Genomic DNA, 11,240 nt, shown 5'->3' with positions numbered 1-11,240 from the left:
ACCTAGGAAGGGTTGCCCATGGTTGAACCATGGGGTTGCCCACCTCGGGCAGAGTATAAAACCCAGCAGACAGAGTGGCAGAGGTTGCAGGATTGAGACACAATGAATCCATGTGCCAATCGCCTCGCGTTACTCTAACATGTGCAACCAATCACTGGGAAGTATTGCAGACGTACGAGCTTCGTGAAACTGAAGCTGATGAACGCAGATTTGGAGTCTGAGGTTAGTTAGGATAAAACTAAGATCACAGTGAGTTTCATCTCACTTTGACGGGAGGAAAATTCGATCATTATAGAAATCCTCGCTTTATTACCGAGTTTACACTTTTTTTTTCTTTCGGGAATTGTGATCAGCAAAGTGATTTGCACAATTATACATTTTCTACATCATGTTACAATTGAAATGCTTGTCCAGAAGTATAATATAATTTTATTTTATACGTATAATAAAATTATATTATACGTATATAATATATATATATAATTTTTTTCCTGTAATAAATCTCAAAATTAAAATTGAAGCAAATTGCATTGCTGGAAGGAAAGCGTTGCAACTTTGACAAAATTTCAGCGTTAACCAATTTTTAATTAATGTCATAATTTCGGCCCCGAAATTTTGAAAGTTGAAGGAGGTACCAGAATAAGAGAAAGGACACAAGTATGAAAGGAATACGGTGACGACGAGGAGCAAGAAGGACAGGAGAGGGGAAGAGAGGGGATGGAGAGAGAGGGGATGGAGGGAGAGTGTCTGGAGCTCATCATCATCAAGGGAATACCCTCACTGTCTACCCTCACCCCGTCTGCTCCCCGTCTCCCTCCCTCTGCGTTCCTTCCACCGCAACATGTTAACACTCTATTCTTCCCTCCCAATTAAATTCACACCAATTACACAACATAACCTTATAAATCCCGACTATTTAAATAATATATTTTAAACAATAATCTGCTTAATCTAATAATATATATAAATAATAATCTGCTACGAGAGGAAGAGTTTGCTCCCCCACCTCCCCTCCTTCCCCAACACATATTCTTCCCCTCGCTCGCACCCAAGCTGTGGGGACTTGCTGGGTACACAGTCGGGGTCTTGTGCTGGTCTAGGTAGCCGGTATCACTGATACGAACAGTCCGTCCTCAAACTGAGGGGAAATGTGATGGTGAGGTTCACCCTACAACTAACTGTGATGATATAGATTTATTTCACTTTTATTTAATTAATGATTCCATTAACGGCCACGGCCTTTACTATGAGGCTTGTGCGTCGAGACTGAACATTTTTATCTGAAAATTAAATTAATTAAAGTGTACATAAGAAAACACGGAATAGAGAATACAACATTCTTGTGAAATGTTCTATCGCTGAAAGGAAGTTTTAAAATACTGTTTTTTATAAAAACTCATCAACATAATAGTTCGCGACGTGTTTATGAAGTTACATTGTATTCATAATAACTCTCATTGGATGGGCTAACACACGTACTTTTACTAAGCGAACAGAGACCGGGAAATGCCCTAGAATTTAATTAGATTTTACTTGCATACAATTTTTTCGAAAACTTATGCCAAACAATGGCCAATCCGACCAAACTCATGAAAGGATCAAATCGGATCCTAAAGCCAAGAAGGACATCGCAAAAAAGCAGAAAATTTGCAAATGTGTCCGAAAAGCAACGAGCAACAAAAGCATTGACAAAATCTAGAAGTAAAGTTAGTTTACTCAGCAAAAAAGATCCTGAGTCGACATCGTGCGAGCATTTGACACATGCGACCAGCAAGGTTGATGGTACCAAAGAAAACTTATTACGAGCAGACCAGTTGCAAAGAAACTCTAAATTATCGAAAAAAATTGAACCGGATTTGAAGATAGAAGGCGCACCGACAGCCACCTTCGACGAACTGCGTGTAACTTCAAGAATAATCCCAATTGATAACACGAGTTTGATAACAAGTAATAGGAACAATGATTGTTTTGGTGCTCCATGCTCATGGGAGTCAACGGCTACTAAAATTATCCCGAAAACCACTATTGCCCCAGAATGGAATTCCGTCTCTGAAGAATCGATGGATTTTTTACGCCCATGTGCTCCTTCTTTTCCAGCGAACACGTGCAGAATTTCCGGCAACCAAAATCATAACTTGGACACTTTCAATTACCCATTACTTCATGATTGCGAATCCAATCACTTCCCTGAAGGTATAGCTCCGAATTATCCTTCATTAATGGATTCCTCGTTACTAAGCTCCCCTATTCTACCTATGCAAGCTTCGTACATCAATTTCTCCTTCTATCCTCTGTCATCAAGTCCACAAGAATATTCATCGGATCCGGTGTTGTCTTCGATATTTTCAACGTCGATTTACGGGAGTTCGTCTGCAGCAGTTGGATCGCGAGAATCAATGGCGCCTGAATATACCCTTCCACTCCAGGATGTGCCTCCATCATATGAAGAAATTTCAGACCCCACTACTACTTCAGGAATACCGTTTCCGATCCTTGAACCGCTTAGCGTTGTCGAGGATTCCAAAGTAGAGATAGGAACCGAGATTGAGGAACTAGTTCGGCAACCTTGTTATGAAACGAAAACCGAACTGACTTGTCAAATAAGTGATGAAATTAGGGGACATAATATCGAAGGCACAGCAAAAATGTCAGAGAAACTAAGGAATTGTGATAGTACCACCGACCTCTGTGGAGCTAGGGACGCGTCAGGCGGAGGGGTGAAGCAAAGGACCCACGCCAACGCCCGAGAGAGGGACAGGACTCACAGGTTGGTGGAGGGAGGGTTCGATCAATTTATAAACGAGCTGGTTTTCCTTTTAATGAACCATGATTTATGAACCAGGAATGCCAACTTAATTTGAAACCAATAGTAATAATTCTATATATCCAGTGGTTCCCAAACTTTTTCAGGCTGGCGCCCCCAATTTGGCTCCCTAATGAATTTCTAGCGCCCCCCACAGACATAAGCCTCTTTCTTGAAATTTAGTACGCTGCAATTTTGAAAGAGAAAGGTTAAACACAAATCTGTATTTCACAAATAGAACCCCATTTAGTGAACCAATATATTTTTCAGCTATTTTAACTGTTTCAGCATTAGAAACCTAGGACGTCTCGGGCGAATTTACGGCCGGACTCGTGGCCGGTCTCACGACCAATCTCCAAATTTAATTATCAAGCAATATCTCCCAAACTAATGAACGCAGCTCTGTGGAAATTGGAACATGTATTCATCAGAACCTAACGGTGATGTTTAGCTCGTAATTTTTTTTAAATTTCGCTTTCATTCGTGAGTTACGCGTATATTGCGAAACAGGCCGAAATTCGCAGTGATCAAAGAATTTCTTCCAAACTATTGAAAAGATTTGAACGAATTTATGAATATACATTCCTAACTACCAAACGGCGATTTTGTAGCTTATAAATTTTTTTCGATTTCACCTTCGTTTGCGAGTTTTTTCCTCATTTCACCGTCATTCTTGATTTCACACTTCCTTATATTCGGCCCGTATCGCCGGGTAATTTGTCACTTAAATTCGCGGCGATCAAGAAATTTATTCTAAACTACAGAACAGATTTCAACGAAACTTTGTATATAATTACCTAACCTCTTAACGGTGATGTTTAGCTCGTGAACATTTTTTTATTTTGCTTTCGTTCGCGTGTTATACAGATATAGGAGGAACGACCGGCTTTTCTACCGGCCGGTTTTAACCAAGAGCCGTATACGTATAGCCGTATAACTCGCAAACGAAGGCAAAACGAAAAAAAATTTAACGAGCTAAACATCACCGTTGCTGAGGTTAGGTATATAAATACTAAGTTTCGTTCAAATCTATTCAGCAGTTTGGAAAAAATGTCTTGATTACTGCGAATTTAAACACGTATTGCTGTTTAAATCACGAATGAAGGTGAAATGAAAAAAATATAACTCAGTACTCACTGCAGTGAGTGACAAAGAGCGCATTTTCTCGTCGACGAAAACATGAAGTCACGGACGGACAGACGGACATGGCGAGCACAATAGTGCATTTATTTCATAAATGAGAAAATGCGCTAAAAACTCGCGAACGAAGGCACAATCGAAAAAATTTTCACGAGCTAAACATTACCGTTCGGTAGTTAGGACTACAAATTCGAATTTCGTTCGAATCTGTTCAGTAGTTTTGAAGAAATTACTTGATCACTGTGAATTTTGGCCCGTATTGCCATTTAACTATGGCAAAAACAAACGATGGCAAAATTTTAACAATTTTCACGAGTTAAACATTATCGTTAGGACCTAGTGGATACGTGTACTAAGTTTCATCGAGTTGAGTTCATTAGTTTTAGAGATATTCCTTGATCATTGAATTTGGAAATTGGCCGTGAGACCGGCCGCGAGTCCGGCCGTTAATTTGTCCAAGACGTAAACCCAGGAGAGGTTAAAAAACCATCGCTAGCCGTGTGAACCCTCATTCTCAAAAATAACTACCAAATGATGTATCACATAAAATGAGTCATAATTAAAGTTACTGCGAAATTACAAGGAGCCATAACGGTCCCCTTAAGATGCTTTTCCCGTCTGTGACCCCCGAGTAGTGTGAACAGCGCGTTCGTGGCGCTGCGGTCGCTCATCCCCACCGAGCCTGCCGACCGAAAGCTCTCCAAGATCGAAACATTGCGACTGGCAACGTCGTACATCAGTCATTTGGCAACACAACTGCTGGCGGGTAAGCCGTTCCCGAATGTGTACAATCTTTAGGCATAGACATCGTACATCAGTGATATAGCAACACAACTGCTGGCGTGTGGGTCATTAATAAAAATAAATAATTTTGAGACAAAGACATCGTACATCAGTTTTAGGAAACACAGCTTCTGACGGGTAAGTCGTTCACAAATATGAGCAATCCTGAGACGTAGACATCGCACATCAGTTATCTGGAAATACAACTAGTGACGAACAAGTCGTTTACAAATGTGAATAATCTTGAGACATAGTCTTCGAACATCAGTCATCGGGCGACACTGCTGCTGACAGGTAAGTTGTTCACAAATGTGAACAATCATGGGACACATAAATTGCACATCAGTCATCTGGCAACACTACTGCTGGCGGGTTAGTCGCTTACAAATGTGAACAACCTTGAGACATAGACATCGTTTTCTCAAGTCGTCTGACTAAAATAAACGAGATCTCTAAACAAATTATTAAACTGAGGAGAAGCTTACATTCAAATAGTTTGATTTTCCTATAATTCTTTTAGGTAAAACTGACAGTAAATATATGATTACAGGCACTTCTCTGCAGCCATGTTTGTCCACACCATCAACAGACAACCTGCCATCAGCGGAACGAATTCCTGTCTGCACCTTCTGCCTGGGATCATTGAAGAAAAAGGTACACATGCCATAAAAAAAACCACAGCTGAATCACTCTTTATTATTAACGTACATGTGAAAACAAACTCTAAAATTTAATCAAAATGTAATATGAAATTACTTAAAGACTGATTTGTCAGCGCACTCTTACTCGTAGACTAAAGACACTTCATACTTTCTTTCTGATGTAGTTCTTTGTGTTTGCATTCGGTGACTTGTCACGATCCTGATTTTCATGATCGCAGAATCAGGTCTTTAGTCTACGTGATAATCAGGCGATAGAATAATCAAAATTAGCGATTATTCTATTCTTATTATCTATTATCTCATATCAATTAGGGTTGAATACATGTCATAATCGTTGTCAAATATATTTTTTACAGCAACTTCATCTTCACCTAACTACCGACCCTGCAGACGTCATGCAAAACATCCCGTCTGTCTGACTGCCTGATGATGAGCCCAAGTGTTCAGTTCGTGGCGACAGCTGTCAACCCCAAGTCGTTGCCAGAGTCAAGTGTCGCAGCTCAAGTGTTAGTGTCCGTATACGAGATTCTTATAATCAGTCAGATAAGTGTACTTCAGATGATTACGGCCAATGAACACCATGACTGCTCAAATACAACAGTTGTGGCGTTCACTGTCGACCGCAAACATTTAGTGCGGTCAAGGTTCCGTTTTAGCAGAATTCGCACACTTATTAAATAGTTTCGTACAATTCTTTTACAACGTACATTGTTATTTGTGCAAACTGATTATATGATATAAACCAATAGAGAAAAATTGATAGTCCCAATAAAGAAGATAATATCGACATAATGTTTGTTACTTCCGAGCGTGTGGTTGATGGTGAACTCAAGTTCAAGTAAAAGATAAAACGCAATTTATAAGTTTAATGTTAATTAATATCATTATTTGAGTGAAGCTACATAATCAACCTTAATATAATCTAAAAAGTGTTTTAAAATCTAAAATAAATAAATTATTTCTTCTTGCATTTTCTCTTTTCCGTGTTTGCTTGTTCCAACAAATGTCGAGTTTAATTTAAAGTAAGCCACATAAATGATGAAGTTGGAGTAATAACTTTTCTAATGGATACAAAACTATATAGTTATTGAATTCATTGTTTATATTCGATTAAATTTCCTAAGTAGGATGCGATAATTGGATTAATTAACTGATTTTCATGAAATCCTTTATAAAAAATTGATATTCCACAAATAAGTTAACATTAGGAGGATATTGTTCTAGTACATGAACTTATTTCTTATGAACAATGATAAGACTCAGGCCAACATTAGTCTTGTCATGGCTCGCAGTGGCTACATTTGCTGCCTCATCTCCAATTAAAGGTAATCTATTCTATTATATAATCATTAATCTATAATTAATTATAGATTATAGATAATCTCAAGTGAAATTTCACCGCAGTAATTTAGTGGATAGATAACATGCGTTATTATTTTTGAGCTGAATTCAAACAAAGATTAATGAAACAACCAAATAAATTCCATTAATGGGGTGCCTATATCTTCAAATTTATCCTACGAATTCTTACCGAGCATGAAAAAGTCTATAATATCTTTATCGAATATATGTATTTCAACAGTAAATTTAATGTAGAATTGTATATGTTTATGATACAAATTTGGATCAGACAAATGGATCCTTATGAATGTTTTTGCATCTTCCTAGCGCCCCAGATAGCCTCGGGTAAGGACCATTATTCAAGAGCCTTGCCTAGTGTTGTTCATACACCTATCCCTCTTGAGGGGTCAAGAGGGCAAGACATTAGTGTTGTCCCTGCACCTATACCTCTTGAGGGGTCAAGAGGGCAAGACATGTCAACCGAGGCACGAATATCTCCTGATGTCAACAACAAAATACAAATTTTGACTTCTAATTCTAAAAATCATGTTAAAGGAAACGACCCCCATGGCAGTCGTATGGATGGATCCAAAACGGAAAATATTATTGGAAGAGAGGCCACAAGTTTTGAAGAATTGGACGAAGCGGAGATGAACGAAGAAGCTGTGATTAGTTTGCAAAAATTAGAAAGCGTAAGTGCAGAAGAGAAAGGTTTGGCAGCTTTGAAAATCACAGAAACACAAGAGGCTCCTTCAGATGACCAGAAAGGACTGGAAAAAACAGCCGAAATTGATAACGAAGAGACAACGGGACCTTTAGTGGAACGTTTACCTGCAAGTAAAAACAATGTTCCATTGACTGTAAGTGATGATCGTCCATCAGAGAAGATCCATACTGAGCAACAGACAGGTAAAAATTACATGTCCTTATCGATGGACCAAGAAATTTCTGCATCACAGAACGTTGAAGGATCTTCTGTTGAACTCTCGGAAAACAAAGACTCGGTCGAAAAGACGGGAAAACAAGATACATATTCCGAGGGAGATAGAGAGCAATCATCTATCAAAGAAACATTGAATACCGTAGGAGAAAATCTCGAAAATTACCAAGATTTGCCTAATCAACCTGACTACCAAAAATCAGTGAATCCGTTTAATCAGCAACAATCAGATAATCCAGCTGGTAGCGTGTCACCTAACCAGGACCACATTCCACAGTCTGCAGCCAAAAACAATGAAAAAACTTCATTACATGATGTAGTTCAAGAGTTTCCAGCAGAGGACGAACAAAAACAGGTTCAAAAAGTTACAGTTAAGGAGACTGGGGCAATCGGAGATCAGAACAGCAAAATCGTAAGTCAAAAGGTAGCACATCCTACGCACGCGTTAAGGGGCGGTGATGCGATTACTAATAAACAAGGTGGTACAAAAAGAGTAAAGGAAACCAGTAAATTGCTGCCAGAAACAGTTGAGCGAAAAAATCCTTTGGCTATGTTCCCACAACTGAATCCTGATATCTCAGCTGCGAAAAATGCGATGTCTTCCGAGGAACACCTATCGCATGGTTCAAATCCTGTTCTTGATAACGTAGGAGTTGTAGATGTTTCATCGTCACCCGTTACATTGGAAAGCAGGCCTCACATCTCTGCACCTGAGGCTAACGGCAACATGAGTTCTCAGTCTAAACAGAAAGTTCACCCCAAGTTGAGAGGTGGCGCAACTCATCCAAAAAATGACCCTGAGTCAAGAAATCACGACTCAAGCAATATTGTACATTCAAGTCCTCAAAATACTAACAATGTTCCATCAGTTAACAATAATTTACATCCAAAATTGAGGGAACAAAAGGGAGAATCAAACGGTGAAAATTTCAATTCAATAAATGGTGAATCAAAACATCCTAAATTAAATGGAAGAACTGCAAGTAAAGCTTCAAAAAAATCCAATACCAACTCGGAAACCGATTCGAAAATAGAAGAAGCTGTGGCAGAAGCAACGAGTCTTGAAAATAACCATTTGGCTTTGGGCAAAACGTCACCCATGCTTGTCACCAAAAGTCCAGGGCCGGAAATTATAAGCCCAACTTATTTACCCGGCAGTAAAAATCCTACTCTATCTGACATTAAAAGTCCTGTTCCTCAAGGAAAGAGCCCTATTGTCCCTGTCATTAAAAGTCCTGTTCTTGAAGAAAAAACTCCAACCATTCCCGTAATAAAAAGCCCAGTGCCCAATGGAAAAAGTTCTTCGTTTTCCGTGACAAATAAACCCGATTTTTCATTGAATCACAAAGTAATTCAAAAAGAAAGTTTAAACGCTCCAAAGCCTAAGCAGAAAGAGGTTTTTAATTCTCAAATGAGCTTCGACATATCAGAGGCTGCCAAGAATGCCGAGAAAGTTTTAATGAAAACGAGAAATCGAAATAAAGAAGCACATCCAAAAAGCGAAGAAGGTAGAAACGATGTCAAAAACGCGAAGGATGCGAATCAGAATCGGGGAGTCAAGTCCCATAAGTGAGTATTGAAAAAAAACTAAAATATGAGTAATTATTAGAAGTCAATCTAATAATAATAATAAAATTCAATTAATAATACGTAATATATTAGATTATTATTAGTTATTGCATTATATAGATAGGACAACAAGAGTGGTTGCTATAACTCATAACTGAAATTTCCAAAAATTTTAAACGAATAAGAAACGCATTAGAATTTGTGCTGTGGCTACAATTAAGTGAATTGGAAGCGCAAATTTTGGATAACGAATTAATTTAATGTGAGATTCGAAAGATTCTATAACTTTATATGATGTCTTCATAATATGTATTATATGTAAATAATTAATAATAATTCACGTTGAATTATTCCAGCAGAGAAGCGGTTTGGCACATGAAATCATTATTTTACCTCACCAAGAATAATAACCATTAGTTTTCCGTCGTAAATCCACCATAATAAAGTTTAACTTTATATTTTATAAGGTCTTAAAGTTTGAGCTTGATTTCTTTTTTTTTCTTGTTAACCTTTTGATAGAATAAAAATAGTTTGCCCATTTCCGTTCAATTAATTTTTCTTGAATCAAATTCGAATGATTCAAACTTTTTCATTTCTTATAATCCTCAAACCACTTTTTTACAACTAATTTTTATTTACATATTTACAACAAATTTTTCAAGTCATTTAATTTCGAGGTTAATAATTTTTTTAAGAATATTTAATAAATTCAGCTTCTTTGACAGGTCAAAAAATAAGAAAGCGTCTGACATGATGGCCACCATCGCCATCATCCTCATCACCCTCATCACCATCGTCACCATCATCGGGGTCTACTGCAAAAAACTCTCGTTAGTACAAACCAATATAAATATTAATTTAACTATCGTTTAGAGGAATTTAATTCTTTTAATTAATTGAGTAACTAATTACTTGACGCCATTTATGCGCTATTTTTTTCAGCCGCATTCAACAGATATTTTCAACCACGGAAAAATAGACTATTATTCATTCATCATTTCATATTGTATTTTGCTGTTCATCCCATTTTTACCTCCAAAGATAGATGCTGTGCATAAACTTATTATATGTGGATCGATTTTCTCTTGTCATCGCACTTGTAAGCAATATAAATACATAATCAGGGAAACCCTCGCTATTTCTTTTAAATTTGCCATCATTTCATCTATGACGCAACACGAAAGTTCACTGAATTTGTCTGACTTATTCAGCAATGCATTCGTCGAAAATATTTTGACCTGCAAGCTCGATATATTATCAACAGGTGTCCGTCATCGACGTATTTTTCGAAAAAACTTCTCCTTTCAAAAATGAAAGATTTTGGCCTCTCATTTTGTTTCGTATAAAAAGAAATTCTTAAGATTGAATTATCATAATTTTAGGCACAAACTATATTATTTTACAAATGCGGACTAGTTTGTTGGTTTGCAGGTTCACGCAGCAGAGGTACGGGCCGCTCAGCACGGAAGAGGAGGACGAACTGCCGCTCTACAGCAGATACGAGCCGCCCTACGACGCCTGGAAGCAGATGTCGTGAGCTACCAGCCGCCCTACGACGCCTGGAATAGATGTCGTGAGCTACCAGCCGCCCTACGACGCCTGGTGGCAGATGTCGTGAGCTACCAGCCGCCCTACGACGCCTGGAAGCAGATGTCGTGAGCGGGTAACAAGTAGTTATACGAGTACCACGGAACACTTCGCAAAACATGAACCTTCTTCCTAACCTTTGTTAACGCGCCAATGGTGGCAAGGCCCCTCCTTACATAAGTTTGATTTTTGTGACGGATGAAAAGAGTTCTGAACTGGCTCCGTTTCTATTTAATATTTTGAATAATGCTACAGTTCCTCTGAAACGATATTAAAAAAACGAATAATAACTGAAAATCAGAAGTGAAAATGCAAATTGTGTAACGATTAGCGAAATGAAAAGATAGCGTTGACGCGAATGACGATTCAGCAGTGTGACAGGACTGCTGACAGTTCAGCAGTGTGACAGGACTGC

General features: G+C 38.3%; 2 protein-coding genes across 4 annotated transcripts; both read left to right on the top strand.

Moving 5' to 3' along the window:
- Positions 1 to 1,730: 1,730 nt before the first annotated feature.
- Positions 1,731 to 6,348, top strand: LOC108668539. Of its 2 annotated transcripts, none has more exons than XM_047882513.1 (4): positions 1,731 to 2,767; positions 4,579 to 4,709; positions 5,277 to 5,380; positions 5,745 to 6,348. In XM_047882513.1, the coding sequence occupies exons 1-4, from the start codon at positions 2,061 to 2,063 to the stop codon at positions 5,805 to 5,807; spliced, it is 1,005 nt and encodes a 334-aa protein (XP_047738469.1). In that variant the 5' UTR covers positions 1,731 to 2,060; the 3' UTR covers positions 5,808 to 6,348. The 2 variants fall into 2 exon arrangements, with proteins under 2 accessions (XP_047738469.1, XP_018011263.2); XM_018155774.2 differs by having other exon boundaries at positions 4,576 to 4,709.
- Positions 6,349 to 6,451: 103 nt separating this feature from the next.
- Positions 6,452 to 11,069, top strand: LOC108668540. 2 transcript variants are annotated; one of them, XM_018155776.2, is made up of 4 exons: positions 6,452 to 6,713; positions 7,057 to 9,238; positions 9,964 to 10,068; positions 10,670 to 11,069. In XM_018155776.2, exons 1-4 carry the CDS (start codon positions 6,638 to 6,640, stop codon positions 10,773 to 10,775), a joined length of 2,469 nt encoding a protein of 822 aa, XP_018011265.1. In that variant the 5' UTR covers positions 6,452 to 6,637; the 3' UTR covers positions 10,776 to 11,069. The 2 variants fall into 2 exon arrangements, with proteins under 2 accessions (XP_018011265.1, XP_018011264.1); XM_018155775.2 differs by having other exon boundaries at positions 10,655 to 11,069.
- Positions 11,070 to 11,240: the final 171 nt, after the last annotated feature.

The sequence above is a fragment of the Hyalella azteca genome, unplaced genomic scaffold (genome assembly GCF_000764305.2).
Source record: "Hyalella azteca isolate HAZT.00-mixed unplaced genomic scaffold, Hazt_2.0.2 contig10616, whole genome shotgun sequence".
In the NCBI taxonomy this organism is placed as follows: Eukaryota; Metazoa; Arthropoda; class Malacostraca; order Amphipoda; family Hyalellidae; genus Hyalella; species Hyalella azteca.
The sequence above is the reverse complement of the archived record's forward strand: the minus strand, read 5'-3'. Positions and strand labels throughout refer to the sequence as shown.

What these genes read in the sequence shown, in the direction of transcription:
- LOC108668539 (XM_018155774.2), top strand. Translation starts at nt 2,061, where the DNA reads ATGGATTTTTTACGCCCATGTGCTCCTTCTTTTCCAGCGAACACGTGC. An exon ending in GAGAGGGACAGGACTCACAG is followed by an intron (nt 2,768 to 4,575) that starts GTTGGTGGAGGG and finishes GTGACCCCCGAG; the next exon opens with TAGTGTGAACAGCGCGTTCG. An exon ending in TGGGATCATTGAAGAAAAAG is followed by an intron (nt 5,381 to 5,744) that starts GTACACATGCCA and finishes TATTTTTTACAG; the next exon opens with CAACTTCATCTTCACCTAAC.
- LOC108668540 (XM_018155775.2), top strand. Translation starts at nt 6,638, where the DNA reads ATGATAAGACTCAGGCCAACATTAGTCTTGTCATGGCTCGCAGTGGCT. An exon ending in TGCCTCATCTCCAATTAAAG is followed by an intron (nt 6,714 to 7,056) that starts GTAATCTATTCT and finishes GCATCTTCCTAG; the next exon opens with CGCCCCAGATAGCCTCGGGT. An exon ending in GTCTACTGCAAAAAACTCTC is followed by an intron (nt 10,069 to 10,654) that starts GTTAGTACAAAC and finishes AATGCGGACTAG; the next exon opens with TTTGTTGGTTTGCAGGTTCA.